The sequence below is a fragment of the Pan paniscus genome, chromosome 13, assembly GCF_029289425.2.
Source record: "Pan paniscus chromosome 13, NHGRI_mPanPan1-v2.0_pri, whole genome shotgun sequence".
Classification (NCBI taxonomy): domain Eukaryota; kingdom Metazoa; phylum Chordata; class Mammalia; order Primates; family Hominidae; genus Pan; species Pan paniscus.
Genome location: NC_073262.2, coordinates 141,872,741 through 141,898,214, shown reverse-complemented (window position 1 = coordinate 141,898,214; position 25,474 = coordinate 141,872,741). Strand labels below are relative to the sequence as shown.

The 25,474-nt window shown below is 48.4% G+C and overlaps 1 protein-coding gene across 20 annotated transcripts in view; it reads left to right on the top strand.

The window, feature by feature from the left end:
* Positions 1 to 25,474, top strand: part of HDAC4 (histone deacetylase 4) — a 363,062-nt gene that overhangs the window by 157,479 nt on the left and 180,109 nt on the right. For 17 of the 20 annotated variants that reach the window (XM_034955509.3, XM_034955504.2, XM_055109275.1 and 14 more), the window contains one exon: positions 8,611 to 8,682. The exons of 2 other annotated variants lie outside the window; for them this stretch is intronic. In XM_034955509.3, the coding sequence (XP_034811400.1) occupies positions 8,611 to 8,682 (72 nt within the window). Of the gene's footprint in view, positions 1 to 8,610; positions 8,683 to 19,107; positions 19,515 to 25,474 lie in introns of those variants that run through there. One more of the 20 variants, XM_034955514.3, reaches the window with a different exon arrangement.

Sequence of the window (25,474 nt, the reverse complement as noted above, 5' to 3'; positions counted from 1 at the left end):
CAAACCCGCACTTCCTGTAAGCCGGCAGCTACAGCTAGTTTTGATTCTTAGTGGAGAGACAACAAGAATACTTCTTAGGTTATCCTTGACATTTTTAGACTGCCTGATTACCCTGAAGGAAAAATATTGCTTAGGGAAAGAATCTTTTTCCATTTTCATTTTCTCTAATAAATGCACATAAACTATGTTGGACATGCCTGAGGAATTCACAGCACTTACTCATTAAAGTTTAATTTCTATTAATGGGCAGATGCAAGCACTGTTATGGAACTTTGGTAATTTTCAGTAACCTGCGCAGTGGGGAAAAGCAGAATCTAGTGGCCTGGGCTGCTCGAGGCTATGAGCAGAGCTCCCAGGGAGGGCTGGTTGGGTGGGCACAAGTTTATGGAGCATCAAGCCTATGCCTAGTATCTGCCAGGCCCAGGGGTAGTGCCAGGGTGTGGGCCGCACAGTGGAGGGAGGATGGGCTGCTGGGGTCACTCAGCAAAGCAGGAGTCTGAGCCGGGAGGAGGCCAGCGCAGGTGCAGGTCCTGCTTGGGGTGGCAGATGGAGACCCCTCTGGGGGTTCAGGTCAGGGGAAGGACCTAGGGGGAATTTGAGTATTTGGCTGACCTTGTAGATCATTTTGTCTCCAAGCCATGACATTTCAGCCTACTGAACTTCCTTTTATAATTTAATTGAACAAGGGCATCAAAGTGCCAGTAAAATGCTACTACCACTGGTCACACAGGTTAGAGGCCTGAGGGGATGGCATGATGGCCCCAAACCCAAATAGATACCCACTTCATTCCACATTGACTCACACGCCGTGTGGAGGGAAGGTTTGCATGTGAGTGTGCACCACACCACACCCTCCAGGAGGTGCAGGTCTTGGTGGGCCATGTGGGCCCTCGCGCAGCGCTTTCTCACAGACACCTGCCAGTTTGGTGCAGGCCAAGAGGCTGTTTTCCTCATGGCCAATCCTCCCAGCAGAAGGAGTTTTCCGTCCCTCCTTATTCAGGCAAAAGACAAGTCCTTTTGCCCCAGACACGAGAACCAGGTGGTTTCTTTTGTCTTTGCTTTAAGGGTAAGCTCTTTCTTTAAACCATGGGAACTCTGCTGTTGCCCATGAAGTTCGGTTTGAAGGTATCGGGGCTTCTCTGGTCTGACGTCAGCCCTTGCTTAGGTGTTCACGCAGCTCAGTCCCTGGAGTCCCAGTGAGGCCCTGGGACAAACCCAAGTTGAGGCACATTCTATAAAATACCCAAGCAGGATTGCTTAAAGCTGTCAAGGTGGTCAAAAACAAGGAAGGTCTGAGATACTGTTGCAGCCAAGAGAGGCAGGACCCTGGATGGGCGCTAGGACAGAAAATGGGCACCAGGGAAAAACGGTGGAAATCTGAATCAAGTCCGGGCTTTTTCTGTCATGACACCTAAGCACAGCATCCTGATGGAAGATGTTAGTTATAGGGCATGGAGGGTGCAGAATACAGGAATGGAAGATGTTAGTTGTAGGGCATGGAGGGTGCAGAGTGTAGGATAAGTCTCTACTAGCTTTAATTTTTCTATAAACTCACAGCTGTTCTAAAACAACACCTTTGTTTGAAAAATATGAAAGGATGGGGAGATTGGCTGCAATGAAGACTGTGTCGTTACTGTTTCCCAGTAGCCCTAAGCTTCCGTTCCCGTGTCTGAAAAGCAGCTCTGTTAGCACAGTGGGGTGTGCACAGTGAGGTGTGACCTATACTACTCTTGAGTCACAGCGGTTTCATTGTTGTTGTCTATGTCAGCAACCCCCCACCAAACACACTTTAGAATGTTAATTTATCAGGCCGGGAGCGGTGGCTCACGCCTGTAATCCCAGTACTTTGGGAGGCCGAGGCAGGCGGATCACAAGGTCAGGAGATCGAGACCATCCTGGCTAACATGGTGAAACCCCGTCTCTACTAAAAATATGAAATACTAGCTGGGCTTGGTGGCTGGTGCCTGTAGTCTCAGCTATTCGGGAGGCTGAGGCAGGAGAATGGCGTGAACCTGGGAGGCGGAGCTTGCAGTGAGCTGAGATCCAGCCACTGCAGTCCAGCCTGGGCAACAGAGCGAGACAATGTCTCAAAAAAAAAAAAAAAAAAAAAGGAATGTTAATTTATCCAATTCTCGTTTTATGCTCATAACGAAATATTGAAGTGAGGTGCTAAGGCTGAAATGTGGGACTGAGGTCTCCGAGTCTTCAGAATCAAGCATGGAAAAGAGTTTAGGTGTAGCTTGTGTGGAGCTCTTGCTGCCTTCCTGTTCCTGAAAACCCCCTGGGCCTGACCACGCTGGTTTGTCACAGGAATGCAAAGTTAGTTTGACATGAGAAAAAAAAATTTACTATGTTATCAGATGGAAGGGGAAATTATTTAATAAGCTGAATTGATGCAGAAAAGTTTAATACAGTTAAGCAAACATGTGATTTAAAAATATGTCTTGGCTAACTAGGAGTAGATGGGAACTTCCTTAATCTGATTGTTACCTGTTGGACACCTGCAGCAAGCAATACACTTTCCAGTAAAACATTGAAAAATCCTTCGTAAGATCAGAAACAAGACCAAGGTGTCTTTTATCACCATTTCTCTTTAGTTACTGTACTGTAGGACTGAGCCAGCAGAATAAAGAAGAAGAAAAGGTGTGAGGTCTGGAAGGTGGAAACAACTGTCATTATTTGTACGTGACCTGATTCTGTATGTAGAAAATACACGATAACTACAGAAAAATGATTGAAATTAATATTCTACGGTACAGAACCAATAAGTAAAAATTAATTGTATTTCCATATGCAAGCAAACAGAAATTGAAATGGAAATCAAATATCAAATACCTAGTAATAAATCTAAAGATGTTCAAGACCGCAACACTGAAAATTCTGAAACATTTCTGAGAGAAATGAAAGGAGGTAATAGCCCATGTTCATGGATTGAAAGATGCAGTACTGTAAAGATTATCTTCTCTCAAAATGACAGATGCAGTGCAATCCCAGGCACTGTTCGTTTCCCTCCCTCCCTCCCTCCCTTCCCCTCCTTCCTCTCTCTTCCTCTCTTTCTCTCCCTCTTTCTCTCTCTCTCTCTCTCTTTCTCTTTTCTTTCTTTCTTTCTCTCTTTCTTTCTCCTTCTTTCTTTCTTTCTTTTTTTCTCCTTCCTTCCTTCCTTCCTTCTCTTTCTTTCTTTTTCTCTTTTCTTTTCTTTCGGTGGAACTTGTCAAGTTAATTTTAAAATTTATGTGGCGGAGTAAAAGGCCAATTTTGCCCAAGGTGATCTGAAAGAAAAAAGTAGGGTTTTTTGCCTTGCCAATATTAAGAGTTATTGTACAGTTATGGTGGTTAAGACAGTGTGATTATTGGCAGAACCAAAAACAAGTTGGCCAACAGGATTGAGATTTGGCTTATAAGGGAACTAATGTTGCCGATCCATGGTGAAAGATAAGACCTCTTAATAACGCTGAGGGGACATTTGGCTGTTATCATAGGAAAACCTACCCCAAACCCCTGTCTCATAGCGTATACAAACATCAGTGCCAGTAGATGAGAGACTTACATATAAAAGGGAACACTGCAAAGTTTCAGGGTAAAAATATGTTAAAATATCTCTGCAGCCTCCAGGAAGAGAAGAGTTTCTTGAACCTGACATAAAAGCAGAAGCTTTGAAAGATTAAGAAATAGGACCTTTGAGAGGATATCTGCAGCATTTAATTGACAGAGGATTAATGTTCAGAATTTGTAAGGAGTTCCTCTGAATCAATAAGAAAAAGACAACCCAACTGGGGGCAAAAAACAGGTCAAAAAGACATGAATCCAAAACAGCCAACGAAAAAGCCAATAAACATGTAAGAAGATGGTCAGTGTCATTGGTCATCTGGGAAAGACAAATGAAACCTTCAAGAGACACCCTTTCACCCCAACCTGGGCAGGACTAGGTGTTCCCAGGCAGGTCCCAAGGGTGGAAACCACACTTTCTCCCCACTCCCTTCCCCTCCCAGTTCAGGAGCCTGTGCGTGGGGCTTTCATGTACTGTCTTTATTGGCTCAAGAAACCTCCTTTCTTGTGTGGCAGTATTGTGATGTGAAACCCTTGGTGGAGGGCACTGGTCTTGGTGGGTACCTGTTTGCTCAAGGTCCAGCTTCAGACAAGCCGCTGGTTTAATTGAGACAGAACTGGATTCCGGCTGGTGCTCACTCCATGATCCTGGGAAACTGCACAGCCCTTGAGGCCATTTCCCCAAGTGTGAAGTGGGGGGCCTGGGCCCTCCAGGTGAAAGTGAGGTTCCTTTGGCTCCGGAAGGCCGGGTTTCTGGTTAGACATACCTACCCATCTGATGCAAGGTGGATTCTGAAAAGCAAAAGCACTGTCTGTCTTAGTCCTGTTCCTCCCATGGGCGGACTCCGAGTCTCAAACAATGCTCAGTTCAGGCGGGTCCTGTCGGCGCGAAAGGGACTCCTCGCAAGAGTGATGTGGTCACTGCAGTTGACTGTGGGTGCATTGAGCACACTGGGGCACATCATGTGCTGGTGAGGACACGAGGTACCCGTGCTCCTCGGCCTCCCTCTCAGTGTGCATCTGGTCTGCAGCCCCAGCGCTGATTAAATGCCGTTTGAGGACACTCAGTACGATCGTCCCTGTCCAGCAGGGTTTCCAAAAATAGATTCTCAAGCGGAGACAGATAAGGGGGAACCTGCTTGCAGCAGGCGTGTGATGAGGAAGTGGTACTTTGCTTCCCATCTTCATTATTTTCCTGCTTGTAAACGCTGGGTTCTTAGCACCGCTTTCTCCTCAGCCTGAGAAATTTCAGCCCAGAGGCAGATAAATATGGAAATTCCGCCTCTCATCACTAATTTCATTTTAACTCACTCTGGAATATGATATCTGAAAAAACACAGCGTTAAGAATCTATTCTGTGCACATTCACGGATGCCGTCATGCGTTCCAGCTGGCTGTGTCCCGCAGCTTGTCTATTTCACCCTGGTGACAGACGTCCTTTGCCCCACTGGCCACGCTTTGTTTAGGTCCGTTCCAAAGCTGTCTTTCCCAGGCCTGGTGGCCCCTGCGCCTGCAAAGTGCACTCTCACCGCCACTGCTTTGCCCCCAGGATTGTGTTCCACCAGCCACCTCTGGCAAAACGCCTTTAGTGTTTGGCTTCTCAATCATGGCTGCTGCCCTGAGCCCCAGCCTTTCATAATGAGGGATGCGGCATCTGTCATGCTGTCCAGGGGGACGACCAAGGACGGCTCAGGCCAGGATCTTGTCTTAAAGAGACCGCGGCCGTGCTTCCAGCTGGCTGGGGCTCATGGGGCCTCCACATGTGGGGTTAGCGTCCCGCACTGAGGCCCATGTCTGTGCCGCCGCCTCCAAGGCCGCCTGTGCTTGAGACACTCCTGCTGTTTTCTGATAGTTCCACATGGCTGCCCCGTTCCGCGAGAGGCAGGCGCTTCCTATTAACCCAGTGCCGCCTCAGAACAGCTTTCCCTTCGAGCATTTCCATGTCATTCTACAAAGATGTGAACATGGCAGTGTTGGGGGTTTGAATGTACAGGTTGTTATGAGGCTAGCCAGGCCCAGTGGCACACAGCGAGAACAAGCAGCATCTCTGTGTGGCGGAAGAACAAGCCTATCTGATCTTTGTCCTCGTTCCTGGCAGGGAGCTCTTAGGATCCCGGGAGCTTCCTGAGTGTCCGGCGAGCCTTTCGTTATTCCTAAGGAGGAGCTTCTTATGTGCTTCTGAGTTTATGCTAATGAAGTGACTTAGGGCAGGACCCCTGGATAGCCTCAGGATGGGGCCAGTCACCAGGACGCAGAGACGAGAGGGGCAGAATGTTCAGCCGCACCTGCTGACCCCAGTGGTACTGACACAGAGGCTCCTGCACTCAGGACCCCTCCAGACCCTGCCTTCATGTTGCTGTTTATTTGCATCTTTTACAATAAACCCGTCAACATGGTAAAGTGTTTTTCTGAGTTTTGTGAGCCCTTCTAGCAAATTACAGAACCTGAGAGGGGCTTGTGGGAACTCCTGATTTATAGGCGATCTTTAGAAGTCCAGGAGGCCCAGGGCTTGTGTCTGAAATGGGGGCAGCCTTGTGGACCTGAGCCCCTAAGCTGTGGCGTGTGTGCTAGCTCTGGGCAGTTATTGTCAGAGTGGAACTGGATCATTGGACGCCCAGTTGGTGCCAGTTGGCTGGTGTCAGAAACCACCCCACCCGCCTGTGTACAGGATTGGACATGTTAAGGTCAAGGTCTGGTTTACGCAGGGAATCCACGTGCTGTTATCGAACGGCATTCTCCTTGGTGTGCCAGCTAGTGCAAGCATGCGATAAATGTCTTCTTGAAGGGTCGGTGGGTTGCGGACCAGCCCAGTGCCCAGAAATGTAGGTGAGCCAAGACCCACTAAGCTGCACCTTGATCTGAAACACACGAGTGATGCTTATGGATACAGGAACACCATGTATCGTGACTTACAAGTCAAATCGGTTGCACTGAGATCTGATGTGTCTTCCTGCTTCAGTGTAGTAAAAGTAAGTTGTAATTAGGCCTCATGTATGAACTCGGTGCTGGAGGGATTCGCGTTTTGGGCTCAGGCATAAGCAGTTCACTTCCAAACTCAAGAAGGGGCTTCATGTGAGCTGGGACTCTGGCCCCACCGCTGCTGCTCACCACTGGGGGGCTTCTTGGTTTCCAAACTTTCTGGTTCTAGGGCTTTTGCTGAGGTGGAAGCTAAGGTTGGGCGTTGAGCTGACTACAGGGGAGGCAGTTCTGGGGGACAGGCATTGGCTCGTAGGAACTGTTGCAGAACCCTGACCAGGGTGGTCCGCCCAAGCACCCTCCTCTTGACCCCTTCCCATTGGAAAACTGCAGCTACATTGAGATCTTCAAAAGGGCCTTCTGTTGTTTCTGAAAGTATTTATAGTGGGATTTGGGTTAAAGATACACACACACATATACATTCACACACACATATAAACATACATACATACAGGCACCTTTTCGAATTTTTTATTTTTTGTCTACAATGAGCATTTATTTATTATAAAAATGAATACAAATATATTTATTTTTAGAGGAAAAAAAGGCTTGAAAAGTACTTTCCACCACTATCTGGGGTCTCTTTCTGAGTTGCAGTGAAGGTTCTCTTGAGACATGGCATCATGTTTACAATTCAGCATCCAGGCCATCTCCTAAGGTGGCCATGTTCTTTGAGAAAGCCCTGGAATGTGTGAAGACTTGGGGCGATTGCTCAGGTCTGGTGGTTGCTTCTAAGGTGTAACTATGACCTGCCGGTCTTTCTCCTGACCCAGGGAAGCAGAACTGTTTTGCCTCCGAATATGCCCAGTGTCTTACTGTCTTTACTTCTGTTTTCAAACCTTAAGAGTTGCCGAGACTTGGGAGGAGCTGCTGGTTGGTTGGAGAGGTCCCCATGGTTTTTTGTTGTTGTCTTCATTTTGATTTTTATTTCTGGCACCCACGTTTGATCTCTGCATTGCCCAAGAGCAGCCTCACCTGCTGAGCTCCTGCAGGTCCATGTTGGCCTCACACTTTCCCAGTTCTAACTTCAAGAGCATGCCCTCCAATCTCCTGGGGCCCTTGTTTCCATTCTTGAATATTGAACATCTCCAAGGACATGCACGGGTTGGCAATGCTAGGAATTATCTATTTTGGATAAAAAATGGGTTTTTTTTTGCAGTCATTTGACCTGATGTTAGTCGTTTTTGTCCTGTTTTAAAACTTGTATCTACAGAGTTCCATGGCTGCCCTGCGAAACTGGTGCTCTCCTTCGCTTAGTAAGGAAAATGACCTCCGCGTGCAAGTCTGTAATGATATGCACATTATTGCAGGGCATTTTACACCACTTGTCAGAAGCTAATTTTAAAAGAAAAGTGTGATTCCTGGAAATCTTGCCAGAGTTTTCTTTCCTTTCTGCTTGGGAGAATATAGAAAAATCCCAGGCAGTCTAAATCCAGCCTGCACCAGGTTTAGGTGGTGGGTGGGTTCCAGTCTCATCTTTGCAGTGAGTCTGAATAGATGGAAACAGCTCCAGAATACAGTCTAAAAATGGATTTAAAAGAAAGGACTCTGTACCTTGAGAACACCTGGTGAAGTGTTCTCCTCCATGCCTATTTGCAGCTAGAGTGGCCTCAGCTTGCCTCCTTCCCTGTCTGCACACCTGGCGGGTTCCGAGGGCTCCCTGTGCTGTGTTTCTGTGAGCGTCCAGACCGTTTGTCACTATCTGAGAAGAGGAAGAGCTGCTCTTCTCTTTTTATTATCTTAATGCTTGTGGTCTGCAGAAGAGCCGACTTCTGATCAGCACAAGTGGGTATAATGTGGTTGCTGAACAGAAGTAAACCCAAATTGCTAAGCCAGTGGCTCTTAGGCCAGAAACGGGCGTTTGCCATATCTCAGTAGGAGGCTATTTTGATTATTCTACAAAGGATCTTTGATTTTCTTTGGCAAATACAAATAATCTATGATGAAGCTGAAAGTGTCCCCCTGTAAAAGTAGGAAGGACACATGCATTTCATTGTTTGGGGAGTTACTTCCTGCAGACTCCCAGCATAAAGTATGTTGGCTGAAATGCGTGCAGTTTCTGAAGCCAGTGCCTTCTCTGTTCTCCAGATGGACTTTCTGGCCGAGACCAGCCAGTGGAGCTGCTGAATCCTGCCCGCGTGAACCACATGCCCAGCACGGGTAAGTCCGCCCACCCCTGCCCTGTCCGGCCGGCCCTGCGCTGAGCCAAAGAGGTGTTCAGACGCTCTGCCTTATTGGAGGAGTGCGGAGAGGGCGAGGGGGGAGGTGTGGGGTATCAGGTTCACTGAATTTGAGTGCTCTTCCTGGTGGTAAAAGAGGCCATCCTTTTTGGAAATGAAATGGCTCCGTGCCATGTAAATGGTAGAGAAATGCTGATTTTTTGTTGTTGTTTTTCTCTCTGGTGCTAAAGGATGTGTTCTTCCCAAAGGCACCAACTGCCTGGCTTAGGTGTAACCCCTGGCCCTGATCCCCGTGAGGGCCTGTAGGAAAGACCTCTGAGCTTGCAGTGGGCGGGGCTGGGTCCCACTGGCCACGCGACCATGGACAGACCACGCCTTTTCCGTTGCCACCAGCTTTTGTTGGTTAAATGAGTCAGTGGCATCATCTGTCTTCCAAGTACCTTTCAGCTCTTTAACAAAAAAAAGTATCGGTGGTGATCAGAAATATTTCATTCCATAGGTAATTTTTAGTTATTTATGCATTTGTGTATTTGGAGACGGAATCTCACCCTGTCGCCCAGGCTGGAGTGGAGTGGCGTAATCTTGGCTCACTGCAACCTCCACCTCCCGGGTTCAAGCGATTCTCCTGCCTCAGTCTCCCCAAGTAGCTGGGATTACAGGTGTGCGCCACCACACCTGGCTAATTTTGTGTTTTTAGTAGAGACGGGGTTTCACCATGTTGGCCAGGCTGGCCTTGAACTCCTGAGCTCAAGTAATCTGCCTGCCTCGGCCTCCCAAAGTGCTGGAATTACAGGCGTGAGCCACCGCGCCCACCCCCATAGGTAACATTTTAAGGTACTCTAAGTCTATAGGCCATGGAAACAGACTTTTTCCCCCTTTCTTTGTCTGTAAAACCCGTTTCCACGTAGAATCCTCCAGGGTTTAAACTCCTTGTGAGGGTACCATTCTTCCCAGCCATGCAGCCTCTCCGAGAATAAAACCTGAACCTCCTGATGGCGTGGGGCTGAGGGAACCAGTGTTCCGTTCCACATGCGTCCTGCAGGGCAGTGTGGCCGGGCCTTGCAGGGACTGCGTCCCGAGGCCTGGGTCTCTGGTTTTGGCTCTGCTGCACCTTCCTTGACAGTCAGCCTTTGCTGCCGCCTGTGCCCTCCGGTGCCCCAGTTAGACCCACTCATCACCCCGAAAGGAAGTTGAAGCCAGCTTGAAGCCAGGCTGAACGTTTCCAAGAAGAGATTTCCTTCTTTGCCTTGTGATTCTCCCAAGTCGGCCAGGTTTTCTGTCATTTTCCAAACCCGGACTTCTGGAGGTGTCTTTGCCCTGCTCCGGGAAGGCTCTCTGTGTCTGTGGGGTACGGTCCCCTGGCCTCTTGGGGGGTGCTCGGGGGGCTCCTTTCTGTCTGTTTTTTACACCTTGATTTTACTCTGCATTATTACTGATCAAGCAGTTTATTTTTTACCCCAGCACACTGGAGCCTGGGGGAGCGGTGGGGAGCTTTAAGTACCACATGAAGACGCACAATTTTAAAATTTTGGCTTATGTCGACAGTTTTGGTTTTCACTTTCTCTCAAGTTCACTTTGCCGGTGTTGTTTTGGTGTAAACACTGAATTCTGTGGCTGGGGCATTTTTGAGACAACTTGCTTGTGCTTAACCAGGCGTGGCATGAGGGTAAGAGGATTTTCTGATAGCTTGATGGGCTGGGAAAAGATGGTAAATATGCATAGTTTCCAAGTGAACCAAAAAAGGTGGGCTTCAAATTAATATTCTGGCTTGGGAAGCGCACCCTGCCTGTCGAGACCTGCCGTGGGATCCCTGCCTGGTGTGAGGACAGGCCGGGGCTTCAGCCTCCCACAGAGGGCACCTGGGGCCCGCCTCTGCTGCCTGTTTGCGTGGGAGCTTAGGAGAGTTGCTGAATAGCTCAGTTTTGTTTTCTCATTTCTTAGCTGGGGATGATAATGCCTCTCTACAGAGTTCTCATAAAGATGAAAGATATGTGTCAGCTTTTTAGTAGTTCCTCAATAAATGTCACCTCAGTGTCCCGTTGACTAGTACTGAGGAATGTGCGTGATGTAGCCTTTATATCCCCGTTCGAGGCCTGGACCTCTCCTGCAGCCTGTCACCCTCATTCTCTTCCTTTGGGGTGAACCGCCGGACTTGAGAAGTGGCATGTTGGGAAGGCTGCCCCATGACGCTGGCCATTTACCTCCCTCGTCATCAGGTTCCCATTGGTCTGAGTCAGAGAGAGTGCCGTGTCTCCTGGCATTTGTTGCATATTCAGGCATGGGTTGGTGGGCGTGGTGGGAGTGTTTGCAGGGTAATTTTAAATAACGTAGCAGCGATGCCCAGGAACAGTGGGCAGAGAAAGCATGCATGCATATGCAGCAGTCCTGTATGACATCCATCATTGAGCCTGCACAGTGGCCTGTGCCTTAGAAGCCTCTAATGTGAAGCGTGTTCTTTCAAACTGCATTTTGGTCATTTCAACCCACTGAAAAATACTGCAAAGAAATATTAATCTCAGGTTAGGTGATAACTGGAAAATTGATAGGAAAATGTCTTTAAAGCCACATTTTTATGATATGGGAGTATAAACATTTTTAGGTATATTTTTATGTCAGTCCTCAATTGCTGTTATACATTTCCTAATGATTGAATTTAATCTTAACTATTCTTTAGACATTTTGATGTTTGAAGATGTGGAAACAGACTGATACACACACACACTCAATTGTCAGGAATGACTCCAGCAGTCACTGTGAGAGCTCACTCCCTTTGAACAGATGAGTGTGTACTTGGAGCAGGAAGGGCGCCCGGCAGCCCTCCCCACTGTTGATCTGTCCTGTTTCCTGACCATTCCCTCGTGTGAATGCTGTTATGTTCAATGCAGGTCTTTTTCTGATTGTGGTTCTTTTTCAATACACTTAGTCCTAATAAATTCCCACTTCCAACAGAAAAGCTTTATTCATACCATGTATTCGTGTGCCATCTTGAGATTTTAGAAACGTCAGGTGAGCATATCATGTGCTTTGGGAAAGTCTATACAGGTTGAGTATCTCTTATCTGTAATGCTTGGAAGCAGAAGTGTTTTGGATTTTGGGTTTGTTTGTTTTTTTTTGGATTTTGGAATATTTGCATTATTCTTACTGGTTGAGCATCCTAAGTATAAAAATTCAAAATCAGAAATGCCCCAATGAGCATTGCCTTTGAGTGTCACCATGAAAAAGTTTTGGATTTGGAGGCATTTTGGGTTTTGGTTTTTGGGTTTGGGATATTGTCAGCTGTACTGGAGGAGGAAAAAGCCAAAATGCCATTTGTCTTAGATCAACTTTGATTTCTTCAACTTCCCTCATAACTTTTTATCTGTAGACTTTGTTCTCTTTCTTTTTTAAAATGTTTTAAAAATTTTAATTGTAAAGTAGCTCTATCATAAAAGAAAACACATAACCATTTGCCTACCACTAAGATATAACAGACATGTTGTTAGTATTATTCCATCTTTGCCTCCTATTTCTTTGCGTTTTGAATAAGTGGAATGTCACAGTTGTGGACGTGGCTTTGCTCTTCCCCCTTCCTGGGAGTTGTTGTCTGCTTGCTGAGGGGAAGGGCCACCCTTGGCTTGGTGAGGGGAAGGGCCACCCTTGGCTTGCTGAGGGGAAGGGCCACCCTTGGCTTGGTGAGGGGAAGGGCCACCCTTGGCTTGCTGAGGGGAAGGGCCACCCTTGGCTTGGTGAGGGGAAGGGCCACCCTTGGCTTGCTGAGGGGAAGGGCCACCCTTGGCTTGGTGAGGGGAAGGGCCACCCTTGGCTTGCTGAGGGAAGGGCCACCCTTGGCTTGGTGAGGGGAAGGGCCACCCTTGGCTTGGTGAGGGAAGGGCCACCCTTGGCTTGGTGAGGGAAGGGCCACCCTTGGCTTGGTGAGGGGAAGGGCCACCCTTGGCTTGGTGAGGGAAGGGCCACCCTTGGCTTGGTGAGGGAAGGGCCACCCTTGGCTTGGTGAGGGGAAGGGCCACCCTTGGCTTGGTGAGGGGAAGGGCCACCCTTGGCTTGGTGAGGGGAAGGGCCACCCTTGGCTTGGTGAGGGAAGGGCCACCCTTGGCTTGGTGAGGGAAGGGCCACCCTTGGAGGAGACTTGACACCGAGGCAGATCCCATGCGGAGACATAGTGGCAGGGTGGGGTGGGGGCGGGAGCTCGTGACCCCCGGTTCTCTGCCAGAGCCTTGTGTTTTCCCATGGAGTGAGCAAACAGAGCCATTGACTGAGTTAGGCTGGGGAGACGTTGCAGTTTGAGGACAGAGGAGAAGGTATGGAATTAGCCAGGAGAGACCAGCAAAATGTCATACAGGATTATAAACCCAACTATGCCCAAGGGCTGAATTACAGGGAACTTAAAAACTATTACTACTCAGTCATTCGTTTCAGAATCATTGTAGCTAAAACTCCTCCCCTTCCTGATTATAAAAGCAATGCATGTTTATTGTAGAAAAACATCACTAAAGTGGTGGGTGTTGGGTTCCAAGGCTGGAGGTCGAGCTGGCTTCCAGCCAGGCCTTGCAGGTGCTCAGCAACCTCGATTGAGGAGAGGGGCGCTTCGGGGAGGATGCCTACCTCAGGCACCCGGGAGCAAACTGGAGGCACACAAAAAAAGTCAGTAACAACAGGAAGTGTGGATGAAGGACTTACTGTTAAACAGACGGCATGCTGAGGGCTTACAGCCCTCATGGCGCTGCTCTCCACCGTGAGCGAGTGCCCTGGCTCCTGTGCCCCCTTCTGCTCCTACAGAAGGAAAGCCAGAGCCTCAGATCCCGTGGCTGCTGTCCCAGGGTCGCTCAGCGTATACATTACAGGGCAGGACACATGTCTGCCCTGAGGGCTGTGCTACTGGGGAGAAAGGCATCCTCAGAGAATGCGATGCCCTTCCATCGGCCAAGAGGGGAAGTAGAGGCCGATGTTGAGACCGGGATGCTGGACTAAAGAGAAGCATGTTCCACGGTTTCCTGAGGCACAGGGGTGGCGGTTTCATCACCCTCTCTACCTGTGTCCTGGGAAACGTGCATCTGTCAGAGTTAGGGAGGCTCTTTTTAAGGTTATGTTTCAAAAGCACCATTTTTAAAAGAAAACTCTGGAACCTTAAAGGGGATTAACTAGAAACTGTAGAGAAACTCTCCAAAATAACGCAAAACTCACGTTTGGCTTCAGTGTTGGATTCCCACCTCTAAGGGGTGTTTGACCAGCACACTGTCAAAGGAGCTGTATTTCCAGACACTGCTCTTACATTTGGGAACAGGAAGTATTTGAGGTTGGCTGGTGCCTGGAGCTCATGCTGCCTCCTAGATGTGTTTTGTGGCGGTTGTTGCGTTGTTTTATTTGGTGAGAAGAAAGTGGAATCTGGTACAAATCTGCAAGGACGTGTGACCTCAGGGGAAGCTTTGAAAGTCTCCCTTTATTGGCACCGGAAGCTGTTAATTACCTTCATACACAGAGCCCGTGGTAACAAAGTCCTTGGTTGTAATATTCCTGTGTGGTGCCCCTTTGTGAGTTTTCATCATAAAGCTGGCATTTCTGGGGTTTGGATAGGGTCCAGTGAAGGACCCATGGCCATCTCTGGTGGTTCCTCGAGTGGCCCCCGCGGAAGGACTGGGCAGGAGTGGCAGGAAGAAGAGAGGCCGTGGCGGCCTTGTCCTGGCGGCGCCTGCCGTGACTGCTTGGGTTATTTTCCTCCGATCAGGGAAGTGTCTTTGAGGAATCAATGCCCTCCGGCCCACGGACTCGGCAGCTCGCCAGCCACGGGCAAGGATTGGCCAGGACGGTCATGTCTGCCGCAGAACATGTTGCCTGCTTTGCTTTTTTTTTTTTTTTTTTTTTTGCTTGCTTGCTTTGTTTTAATTTTTAGAGGTAAAATGAAGTGTAGAATGTAAAGACATCAAAGTAAAACTGTTTGTGTAAACCAAAAATAAAATTCTAAGTCCCCCAACCCAATGAATGGACCCCCTTCTTGACCAAGGGGTCCCAAAGAAACTTGAAAAATGAGTTCAGGCCCTGATGGGAATGGGGGGTTGGACAGGCCTCCTTAGACCCCCCCGGGAGACCGTTCAGGCCCAGCTGACCAGCATTAACATCAAAACAGCGATCTCACGACTGATAAAACAGACACAGCAGTAAGATTCCTGGTTCCACCCTGACTCTGGGATAGCAGCAGGCGACAGAGAGCAGGCCCTGCAGGAAATAAAAGTATTTTACCTCAGAATATATTCCTTCCACCTATTTTGAGTGGCTACAGAAAACTGCCTCTTGGGGGGGAAATTTGCATTCTGGAGAGAATCCCATGCCCTTTCCAGGTCTCTTTTTCCTGATCCAGGAGAGATTTAACTACAAGTCACCTTTTAAAGTCCCATAGGAGACATTTACCATCTATTCTGTCTGAAGCCTGCTTCCTGGAGGCCTCATCCACATAACGAGAATCCCCGCTTATCTTAACTCAAACATTTTTTAATGCTGACATCAACTCTTCAGTCAGAAAACCTTTCAGTCTGCCTAGGATCTGTGAGGTCCTCACCCTACTTCTTCAAGATGTTCTGGGCCAAACCAGTATATACCTTACATGTGTTGCCTGTAATTTCTGTCTCCCTAAAACGCATAAAGCCAACCTGTAACGTGACAACCTCAGGCACAGACTTCCTGAGGCTGTGTCCTGGGCCATGGTCACTCGTATTTGGCTTAAAATAAACCTCTTCAACTATTTTACAGAGTTTGGCCTTTTTTGTCAACATTTGAAAAATCTGAAAAGAATTCCCATGGTTTGATTCTCTTAGTTCAAACTAATGTTGAGAGTTTGTTGACTGCCCTCCATCAGGTTAACCTGAGGGCCCGTATGAATAGCCATGACTCAAAGGCCAGACGCAGGAGTCTGCCCCCCACGTGGCTTTAAAAGCTGACTGCAATATAGCGTTACTCCTGGAGGCCATGTGTGTGTCGTGTACAATTATGAGCAATTTAGAAATGCTTTAAGAGTCACTTGTGGCAATTAGGCGAATTGGCCCCATTACTTTATTCATTTTATTTTTATTTTTATTTATTTTTTGAGACATAGAGTCTCACTGTGTTGACTGGAGTGCAGGGCTGGAGTGCAGTGGCAGGATCTTGGCTCACTGCCACCTCTGCCTCCCAGGTTCAAGCGATTCTCCTGCCTCAGCCTCCTGAATAGCTGGGATTACAGGCGCCCGCCACCATGCCCGGCTAGTTTTTGTATTTTTAGTAGAGACGAGGTTTCACCACATTGGCCAGGCTGGTCTCGAACTCCTGACCTCAAGTGATCTGCCTACCTCAGCCTCCCAAAGTGCTGGGATTACAGGTGTGAACGACTGTGCCCAGCCCTTGTTACTTTATAGTAGAGAATAGTTTTGGACCAGAAGCTGCGCCCTCCTGCTTGGTCACTACCTTGTTCACTAGATGTGGTGTCGAGTAATCCTCAAGTTCCAATTCCCCTTCGATGGCTGAAGGCATATTACCTCTTAAGAATTTCAAAAGGTGTTATTTTTCAAGGTCTGTTCATCCCCATGCCCCCTTCTCCAGTCCTTCCCAATATCTCATCCCTATCTGCCCCTAAACCTTCAGATCGTTCTGTTTTTCTCTGATGCTGTTTGCTTTTTGCCACCTGGAGACAAGTCACTTCCGATTTCTGCTCTCCTTCCCCTCAGATCTGTGAACTCCCATGAGCAGTAACATCAGGTTTCTCTGGAAACACTGCGGGGCCAAGAACACCACCTTTCACGTGGCGTACACAGCCTGTATTTGCACCCCATTCACTTTCCTCCTAACTCTCACAGTGACAGCTCCCTCCTGCCATCCCGTTCCGGCTCAGTATTGACAGAGGCCAGTGAAAGATCAGGTCCTGGGCTCAGCTGAGTTGCTCCAAGGCCTGGGAGCCTGGCAGACATGGGGGCAGCACAGTCTTCCTGTCTCCCAACGGCCACATGGCCTCCAGCAGGCTGCTCCTCACCTGGTGTCCCGGGGCTGCTTGGTCCTGGGCCAGGGCGCAGGCAGCAAGGGCAAGTGTCTGGCGTAGCGTCTGGCACACAGGAGGGGTCTGTGTTCTCTTGCACTCTTGCTTCCTGGTGCCCTCTGGTGTGCCTGGCCCCAGGTTCGTGGCTCTGCCCTTCCTGCAGCTCAACCACCGTCGCTTCCACCTTCCCATCCCTTTGTGGCAATGTCCCTAGGAGCGACTGTCTCAAGTGAAACCCAGCCCAGCTGATGCTGGGAAGCATAACAACAGGAGGGCTTGAATTGCGTTGAAAATGTGTCTTGAGAAGATGCCTGGTGGATGGAAGCAGCTGGGAGACCTAGCAGAGGGCCCAGGCCACCCTGCAGTGGCAGCTGCTGGACCTGCAGCCTGCTGGACCTGATCTGTGGGGTGGTGACTCTCGTGAAGCTGCTGAGTCAGTCACATTTGCCTTCCGAGGGCCCTTCTGGCTTTTAATGGTGTTAGCCCTCTGAGGCTTGCTTGCTCATTTCGCCAGGCAGAGACTATGTTCCTCCGCACCCGAGGCATGCCCTCCTGTCCTGGAGCTCCAGGGCTGCCTCCCGCTCCTTCCGCTTGTCTTTGGAGGGCCTGTCTTCCCTTCTCTCTGTCTGCATTTCCCCAGGGTGCTTGTCTGTCTGTCCAGGCTCTGCCTTCTGTGACGACAGTCTTCCTGGCCTTTCTGGTGAGCACGGTATCTGCCATCTGTAGCAGAGGGCACTGAGGCTGGCGGGACCTGCAGGGGCACGCAGGGTGCTGGCCGCTGGGGGCTGCCCGGTCCCACTTGGCATGGTGTCCAGCAGGCTGCTTGGCCCCTGTGACCTCACTGGGAGGGCCCAATGCTGCCTGCCCTGCCCCCATGCTGGGGCAGGAAGATCAGGACACCTCACGTGTAGCTGGCCAGCTTCCACTGGTCCGCAGTTTTCAGTGCTGTTCCATCTCCCTCTCCAGAGGGTAGTAGTCCCTGGGCTCTGCCAGCCACGTGGGGTAAGCGGTGGTTGGGGCCCTGCGCTCCCTGAGCAGATATTTCATTCTCCTTCACCTCCAGTCCTGGTGCCACCAGCCCCTGTGCCCCGGAGGGCTGTGTGACCGAGACTGGTCTGCCCCTCCCTTGGCCCACCCTGGCTGATGGGTCAGCTTTGCTGTCTCTGATACCTTATTCACCCAGATCCTTTCTGACTTCCAGCATTTTGTGGCTGCTCTCTCATCTCCTGTGTGTGTGTTGTGTTGGTGTGTCTTTCTAAACAATCCACACACTGTTTTAGCAGAATCTTGGAGGGAGCCTGACAACGTGATTGTGTTCACTCCGTTATTTTTGACCAGAAATGCCCTGTGGCTCTGAAATGCCACCCTGTGGCTGGCAGGTGGGACCGTGCCTCCCCACGCGGCCCAGGACACTGCTGCCTGCCAGCCCCGCCCGTGAGCCTGCCGGCCTCACTTTCCAACTGGTTCTTTCCCTGTCCGCAGTGCCTGAGGCAGAAAGATAGAAAGTTTCTCCATCCTGGGTGGACGTTAGATTGTTTGGGTTATCTACATTTATCACACCCCCCCATTACATTTTACATTGTTGTTGTTGCTATCGACCCAAAGATTTCTGAAGAGCTTACTGTCTGCCCTTAGCAAGGAACACGGGTGGTAAGAAAGCAGACGGTTATTGGTTGGGGCGTCGTGGAGAATTGGGGGTGCTGTCTGAGAAATATCCTCTGGGTGCTTCTAAAACCGTCCACACATCCACAGCAAATCTGGATGGGGTGGAGCTGGTGACTGGTTGTTTCTCTACTTTAGAGGGAGAGAGAAAGCTATGTGGCAGTCCCAGCAGTGCCCCTCAACCGTGTTGATACAGAATACAGAGAAATCTCACTGAGTATCTCTCGGGGAGGATTCCACAGTTCTAAGTGATGATTGGTTGGAAGAAAGGATTTTTTTTTCCACTGAGAATTTGGTTTGATTTGTGTATTCGGAGTGTCACTGGTGGCCGAAGGTATTATCCAGGAATGAATTTTTGCATCATGACATCATTTCTGGTTAAAGGGCTTTTTATCTTTTTTCTTTTATTACCAGCTTTGTGTGCTTTAAGGCTGTGGACTGTAAAATGTATCCAGAGGGCCTGCGGAGCCCCTCAGTGGCATCTGGAAGCCTGTGCCGCCAGGACGAGGGAGATGGCTCTTTGCCGACCCTTGTCTGTGTTAGGGTGTCGCGGTGCAGCTGAAAGGGAGTTCCTTCTCAGCAGCCACATTTGACCCTAATGTCATGTTTTCGCCGTACCAACACCATGTCCCCTACCAGAAGAACCTGCCCATCTTTTAAGGAAGGTTTCCATTTCTGGACCTCACAGCAAGATGCACACACTGTCACGCGTGATGCAGAACCAAACTCAGGCCCTCTGTGTTTCCAACGAGGGGCTCCGAGGGGCCGTCAGAGCCAGGTGTCTGACCAGGTGAGGGAGGACTGGAGGTGTCCCTTGGGTAGCAGGTACGTGGCCACGGGCGAGGGGAAGAAATTGAAGGCGGTTTAGTCAGGCGCCTGAGGAAGGGGCTGGCACTTCTTTCAGTTCTACAGCGGTCAGCCGAGCACCCAGCCCTGCGTGGGCCTTCCTGGGCGGGCCTGCCCTCCCCTGCGGACCTGCCTTCCCCGCCTTCCTGGCTTTCCTCTCCTGCTCTTGAGCCCAGCCAGGCTCCACCCCTCCATCCAGGTGTTTCTCATTCCCCCCTGGGGTGGCGGCACCCTTCAGGCGGTGGGAGTCCAGCTATGCTTTACTCTCCCGCAGACCGGCTTCTGCCTTCGTGGATCTGCTCTTGTGGGTGTGTTCTCTGTTTTATTAATTCCTGTTTTAATAGCTGTTCTCCTTTCTCTGCATTTATTCGGATATGCTTGTGCTTTTAGGTTGAACATTTCACTTGTTAATTTTTAGCCCTTCTTCCTTTCGGATGGAGGCATTCAGGGTTCTGTGCAGTGCTTCCCTTGGGGTTCAAATGAGGCTGCTTTGGATAAGTTCTAATTTGTATTATTTAATTTGTAAAGCATATTACATTAACACTTCATAAAGTCTTGGTGTTTCTCAAGAGAGTTATTTTGAAATTTGCTTTATGGTTCCTTTTTTATTTGAAAAAATGAAATATTTAGAAGTGTTTTTTGTTTCCCAAAAGTCTGAATTTTCCAAGTCATCTTTTTTGTTATTCATTTCTAATTTACTCCATTCTGGTTAGAAATTACCCAGCCGTTGAATTTTACTGAGACTTGCTTTGTGGTCAGTTTTTATGAATCTTTAATATATGTGTGAGAAGATTTTGAATTCTCTAGTAATTGGGTGCTGGATTCTAAATATGCTCATTAATTTCAGCTTATTGATTGTAAATTACCTACAATATTAGAACATGTGAGAGGCGAGAATCGCTGTGGAGGAGAGTGAGCAGTCAAGGACTGGGGATTCAGGAGGGTGGATTTCTGCGTTCAACTCATTCATTCATTCACTCATTCATATTGATTGGGCCTTCTAATGCCATCCCCTGCCCTTGGCATATGGGATACATGTATTTATGATTGACACAGAGACCCCTATTTCATGGTGCTCATGTTACCCTGGGAGGAAGAGAGGAAACTAGTAAAGGCAATGAGTAAACAGTAGAGCAGGGAAGGCAGAGCGGGGCTCGGGAGTGGAGGGGCTGCGATTTTACACCCGCTGGTGAGGGCAGGCCTCCTTAGAAGGTGAGCAGACATTTGCAGGCCGAAGACCTGGTCAGGAGAAGAGGGAGTGGGCGGTGCGGGAGACGTAAAAGGCCGGGTTAATCAATTAGGCATGGCTTTGAGTGACATGGAGGCTCCTGGAGGTTCTGAGCAGAGAAGCGACACCACGTGACGTATGCCACAGAGAATGCAGTGGCCACGTGGGACAGGCATCGGAGGAGCAGGGAGACCCACCAGGGTCTGGGAGCAACCCAGGCAGTGGATGGGGCTCAGTCCGGGTAGGTGGAGTGGGAATGTAGAAAATGGTACAAATTCTAGAGATATCTGACGTAGATGGGATTTCCTTAGCCTGCAGATGGGCTGTGCAGGAAACAGAAGAGTCGAGGGTGACCTCAGGATTTTTGGCTTTAAGCACTGCTGATGGAGTTGCATGAATTCATGGGGAATGTGGGTGGAGTGGACCCTGCGCTGGGATGAGGATTAGTATGGATCTGTGCAGTGCTTTCAAAGGCACCCAGTTTGGAACACTGAGGGGTAGGCGTTGGCGAGCCTGAGCTGAACGTGGGAGGGGCCTGCGCTGGGCATTCATAGCAGAAAGATACATGGACATGAACTCTCCCGGGCAGTGGATCTCCGCCGTGCAAGGTCCACAAAGTAGACTTTGTTTCTTTTCCCTTTTTTTTTTTTTTTAAAACAATGTTTGCTTAGTGCTAGCATGCATCTTCTACCACATCCTACTTTGTAAAGTGTTCCTGCTGGCAAGAGAGTTACTGGCTCCAGGATCTTTGCTGGGCAGAGAGTGTGAGCGCACAGCCTCCACAGCCAGCAGCAAGGTCCTGCTCAAAGTGGGACTCGTGGTTGCTCCTAATTACAGCAATGATGAGGACACTGATGGCCACAGGTCCCCTTACCAAGGCCACCCATCTGTCACTCAGCTACGTACTGTGTGTTCATTGGCATTTAATGCCCCTGGGGACATCACACAGTAGTTACTGGTTCAGGAACTGAGGCTGGGAGGCGTAAGTCACTTTTTAACAAGCTGCCCAGGTGATTTTTCTGGACAGAAGTCTGAACCAGCCCCCTGCCTTCTGCATTTCCACCTGCCTGCTGGATTATTCCACCCCCAGTGACCCGCAGTGCCCTTGAAAGATGCTGCAGCCCACGCCGGTCTCCAGAAAGCCCCGGCGGAATGTACGTTGCTGCCTGGAAGAGGCCGGCTCGCCCCAGAGAGAGGGGTTACCTCCTTCAGGCCTCTTCCTTGGTGCCCTCTCTTCTTCTCCAATGTTTTCTATTTTTAAATATTTCAACTGTTACTGTTAAGTAATAGTGGTTCCTACTTTGGCCCAGCTGTTAGGTGAAACACATAACCAAACGTTTGGAGGTTGCTAAGAAGGAAATTCTGAAATGCGTTCTTATGTAAACTTGACCTTACGTAACTGAGAAGGCAAGAGCAACTGCAGTGGGATTTGTAGGCTTCCTAGACCACTGAAACTATTTTTAATTTTCAGACAATACATTTTTATCCATTGGGTTTAGGGTATTTGGATAGCTTTCAGGAGTAACGTGTAACTTGTGCTGGTGTGAGCAGGCTAGAGAGATGGGCTGCAGTGGCTTCAGGGAGGTGGTGGTGTTCCAGGAGGTGTGGCCAGTTTTGAATCCAGGTGACAATGCTTACTGGCTGCATCTCCCGTCTGTGATACCCAGGTCCCCGCTGGGACCTGCTTCAGGGGGCTGTGAGGACGAAAGGAGATCACAAAGCAAAAATACTTTAAATTCGTGCTCAGTCCTGAAACATTAGTTTTTTGTTATTGTTTCTATTCGATTGCTTTTGCATTGGAATTGTAGAGTCTTAGAAAGATTTTCCAGGAATGCTTTGTCCATAACGTGATTGTAGCAGCATCTCAGACGGATGGTTCTGTCTGTTATTTCTGGAGGTCATGCTTGTCTTTCGTGGCTGCGCTTCTATATGAGAACTTAAAGCACATTTCACCATTTTTTTTTTTTTTTGGTATGGGGTAAGGCCTGGTTCTATTTATAGTTTCCAGGAAGTACATTTGTGCACTTCTTGAAAGCCAACTTACCAACTGCATGCCAGGTTTTTATTTTCAGCTCTTGCTCAATTTGAGCTTGCAAATATTTCCAAAAGATGTTTTTTTCTTCCTGGGGATATAGAACAAATTAGAAACATTAAAAGGATTTTCTAAGGAGCTTTAAGGATAGTTCTGAAATAGGGAGCAGGGAAAAAATCTAACACTTGCGTTTTCATTAAATTGTGGAGCAGAAGCACACAGATGGTCTTGCTCCCTCCAGATACAGCCCTGGCTGGTACGGCCAGCACCCAGGGACTCTGCACACGGAATTCCACGAGAATAACATCACAGGCCGCCGTAAAAGCCAGGGAAGCGAAGGGAGGCGTTTCTGATCTGTTTCTGGCCTTGCGGTGGCACAGGGTGTCATCCCTTGGGTGGGAAGGGTCTTTGGAGCCCCTTATGGCAGCAAGTTTACTGCCGCATTTGGATTTAATGCTGGCAAGGAAGGACTTTATTTTCTGTTCGAATCAAATTTGGAATACGTTTTTGAGTAAAGCTTGCTGCGTTGTTGATACAGCTTATTACTCAGAAGAAAAAAAGCCTTTTAAGTGACCTGTTAAGGAAAGTTTTATTTCCTCAAAGTTCGTGATAGCTTCAATAGTTTCGGCTTGTCATTTAATAGGACCTTTTGAAAGAAATATTCACCAGAAAAGAATCACATCAAGTTGTGTGTGCATTATAAAAATGGCTCTCGTCCACGATGACTGGCTGAAAAATGAGATTTTTGAGTTTGTCATACATTTAGGGGACCCTTAAGAATGTGGACAGATGCGGAAGTAGCTGTTCTTCAGTTGAAGGCTGTGTGTGTGTGTGTGTGTGTGTGTGTGTGTGTGTGTGTGTGTGTGTCCCAGTCCCACTCTCAGCGCACTTTGAGGCGCAACTCGAGGTGACTCGTGACACAGTTGAGTCCAGGCCTTGCGGTGAGTGCTGAGGACACAGAGATGGGCATGGGCCGTCCTTCCCAGGCGGCCACTCAACCCCCGGGGAGGGGCACAGGGTCTCCGAAGCTCCTGCCACACTCCTGTCTTTTTTGTTTTGCTTTGCATTTCAGTAGCCCCTGTGGGGTAACCAGATGCTCTTAGCTTTGTTGGTTGGAGCTGTGATTTTTTTTCCAGAGGGTTTCCCAGAATGCTCCCATCTCCTCCCCTGATGTGGTGTCAGGTGGCACCATGGTGACCCCCCCTCCTGTGCACAGACCTTGGCTTTCCTCAGCGGTTTATGTCAGAGAACGGGCCGATGTCCGCTCCATCCCCTTCGCTTCTCTTTTATTCTTCTAAATGGTGTTCGCAAGAACACTGATACCATCTGACAGGGTTCTCCTTCATGTGGAGGAATCATTTAAGGCGACTGTAAACGGGGAAGGTAAAGAGAGACAGGGCGGTGAGGCCTCTGTGCTTCACTCAGCGGGTCACATGTCACCGCCCGCAGAATGAGCTGAGTCCAAGGGCTGGTGGGAGGGAGGTCTTCGTGGTGAGGGAGTACCTCGCCTTGGTCATGATGACAACACGGTACCAAGGTCGGTCCCTGGCTTTTTTTGGCTACAGAAGGTGGAACCAGTGGGGGAAACCTGGTAGAAGGGTACCTGGAACCTCTCTGGACTTTCTTGGCAACTTCCTGTGAATCTATAATTATCTTTTAAATTCACAATATTAGTGTGAGAAACCTTTAATAAAATATATGACTCGTTTCCCATCTGTTATCCATTTAAAGTTGAGATGTGTCATTCCATGGGATTAGAAATAAAGAAAAAAAGATGGATGTTCGTAGATGAAGCTGAATGACTAAGGTTGATCATTGTGGTAGCTGGATACGTGGGTGTTTATTATATTCCTCTCGCTAACTCTGTGTGTCGTTGAAGATTTTCATGATGAAAGGCCACTGACCAGTTCCTAAGAGTCTTCTGGCACCATCTTCTCCAAGGTCACTGTCTTCCCCTAAGAAGCACAAACTGTCCCTACCGTAGGCTTTATTGCTTCTGCCTAGATCCGCAATCTGTCGGATTTCTTTCATCTTTATTATCTTCTTCCTCTTTTTCAGTGCACAATGTATGCTTTAATTTTCTAGTTGTTTTTCTAACTTTTTGAGTCTAATGTTTTTATTTGTTTGGGTTCGTTTTGTAGTTACTTACATGTAGGCAGCTTTTCATTGTTCTCTGAGCTCAATTTTAGGCAATTCCTACAATTTTCGATATGTGATGTGTTCATTACTTTATAAATTTTTACCACTTTCACTAGAATTTGAAGCGTTTAAGAGAAAGAGACTCATTTTTCCCATGGTTGGATTTTTGTTTCTCCTGGTTTTATTTCTGGTTCTGTTGCAGTGTGTTCCAGTGTTTAGTCTACACTGTGTGTATTTGGAAACTGTGTTCTTTATGTGGCATTGGTTTTTGTAAATGTTTCATGGGGGCTTGCAGCAAAACGCATACATGGCTTAATGATAAGAGGTTCGAGGCCTATCTGTTGGCTGAAGTAAGAATTGTACTATTCCCATCCTCTGTATGCACACCTCCTGTGTGTTTGCTCTGCCGTGAGTGTACAAGAGCGAGTTCATATCTAGTGCTGACCATGTGTGTCTGCATTCTGTGTGTTCTGTGTTTTTACTCGAAGGTACCCACAGTGTGTGCCTCAGACAGTTCCATCCTCTTTGTAGATTGCATGCTTTATACTTAGGAAATGGGCAAATCTGTTTGATATTTAGTGTTGGATTTAATCTTTGTGATACCGATATCTCGATTGCACATTTCAATTTGTTTCTATTTGCCTTTTGGGGCTTTTTACCCGTCTAATCTGAGCCTTACACTGGATTTGTTTTTATTTTATTTATTTTATTTTATTTTATTTTATTATTATTATACTTTAAGTTTTAGGGTACATGTGCACAATGTGCAGGTTAGTTACATATGTATACATGTGCCATGCTGGTGTGCTGCACCCATTAACTCGTCATTTACATTAGGTATATCTCTTAATGCTATCCCTCCCTCCTCC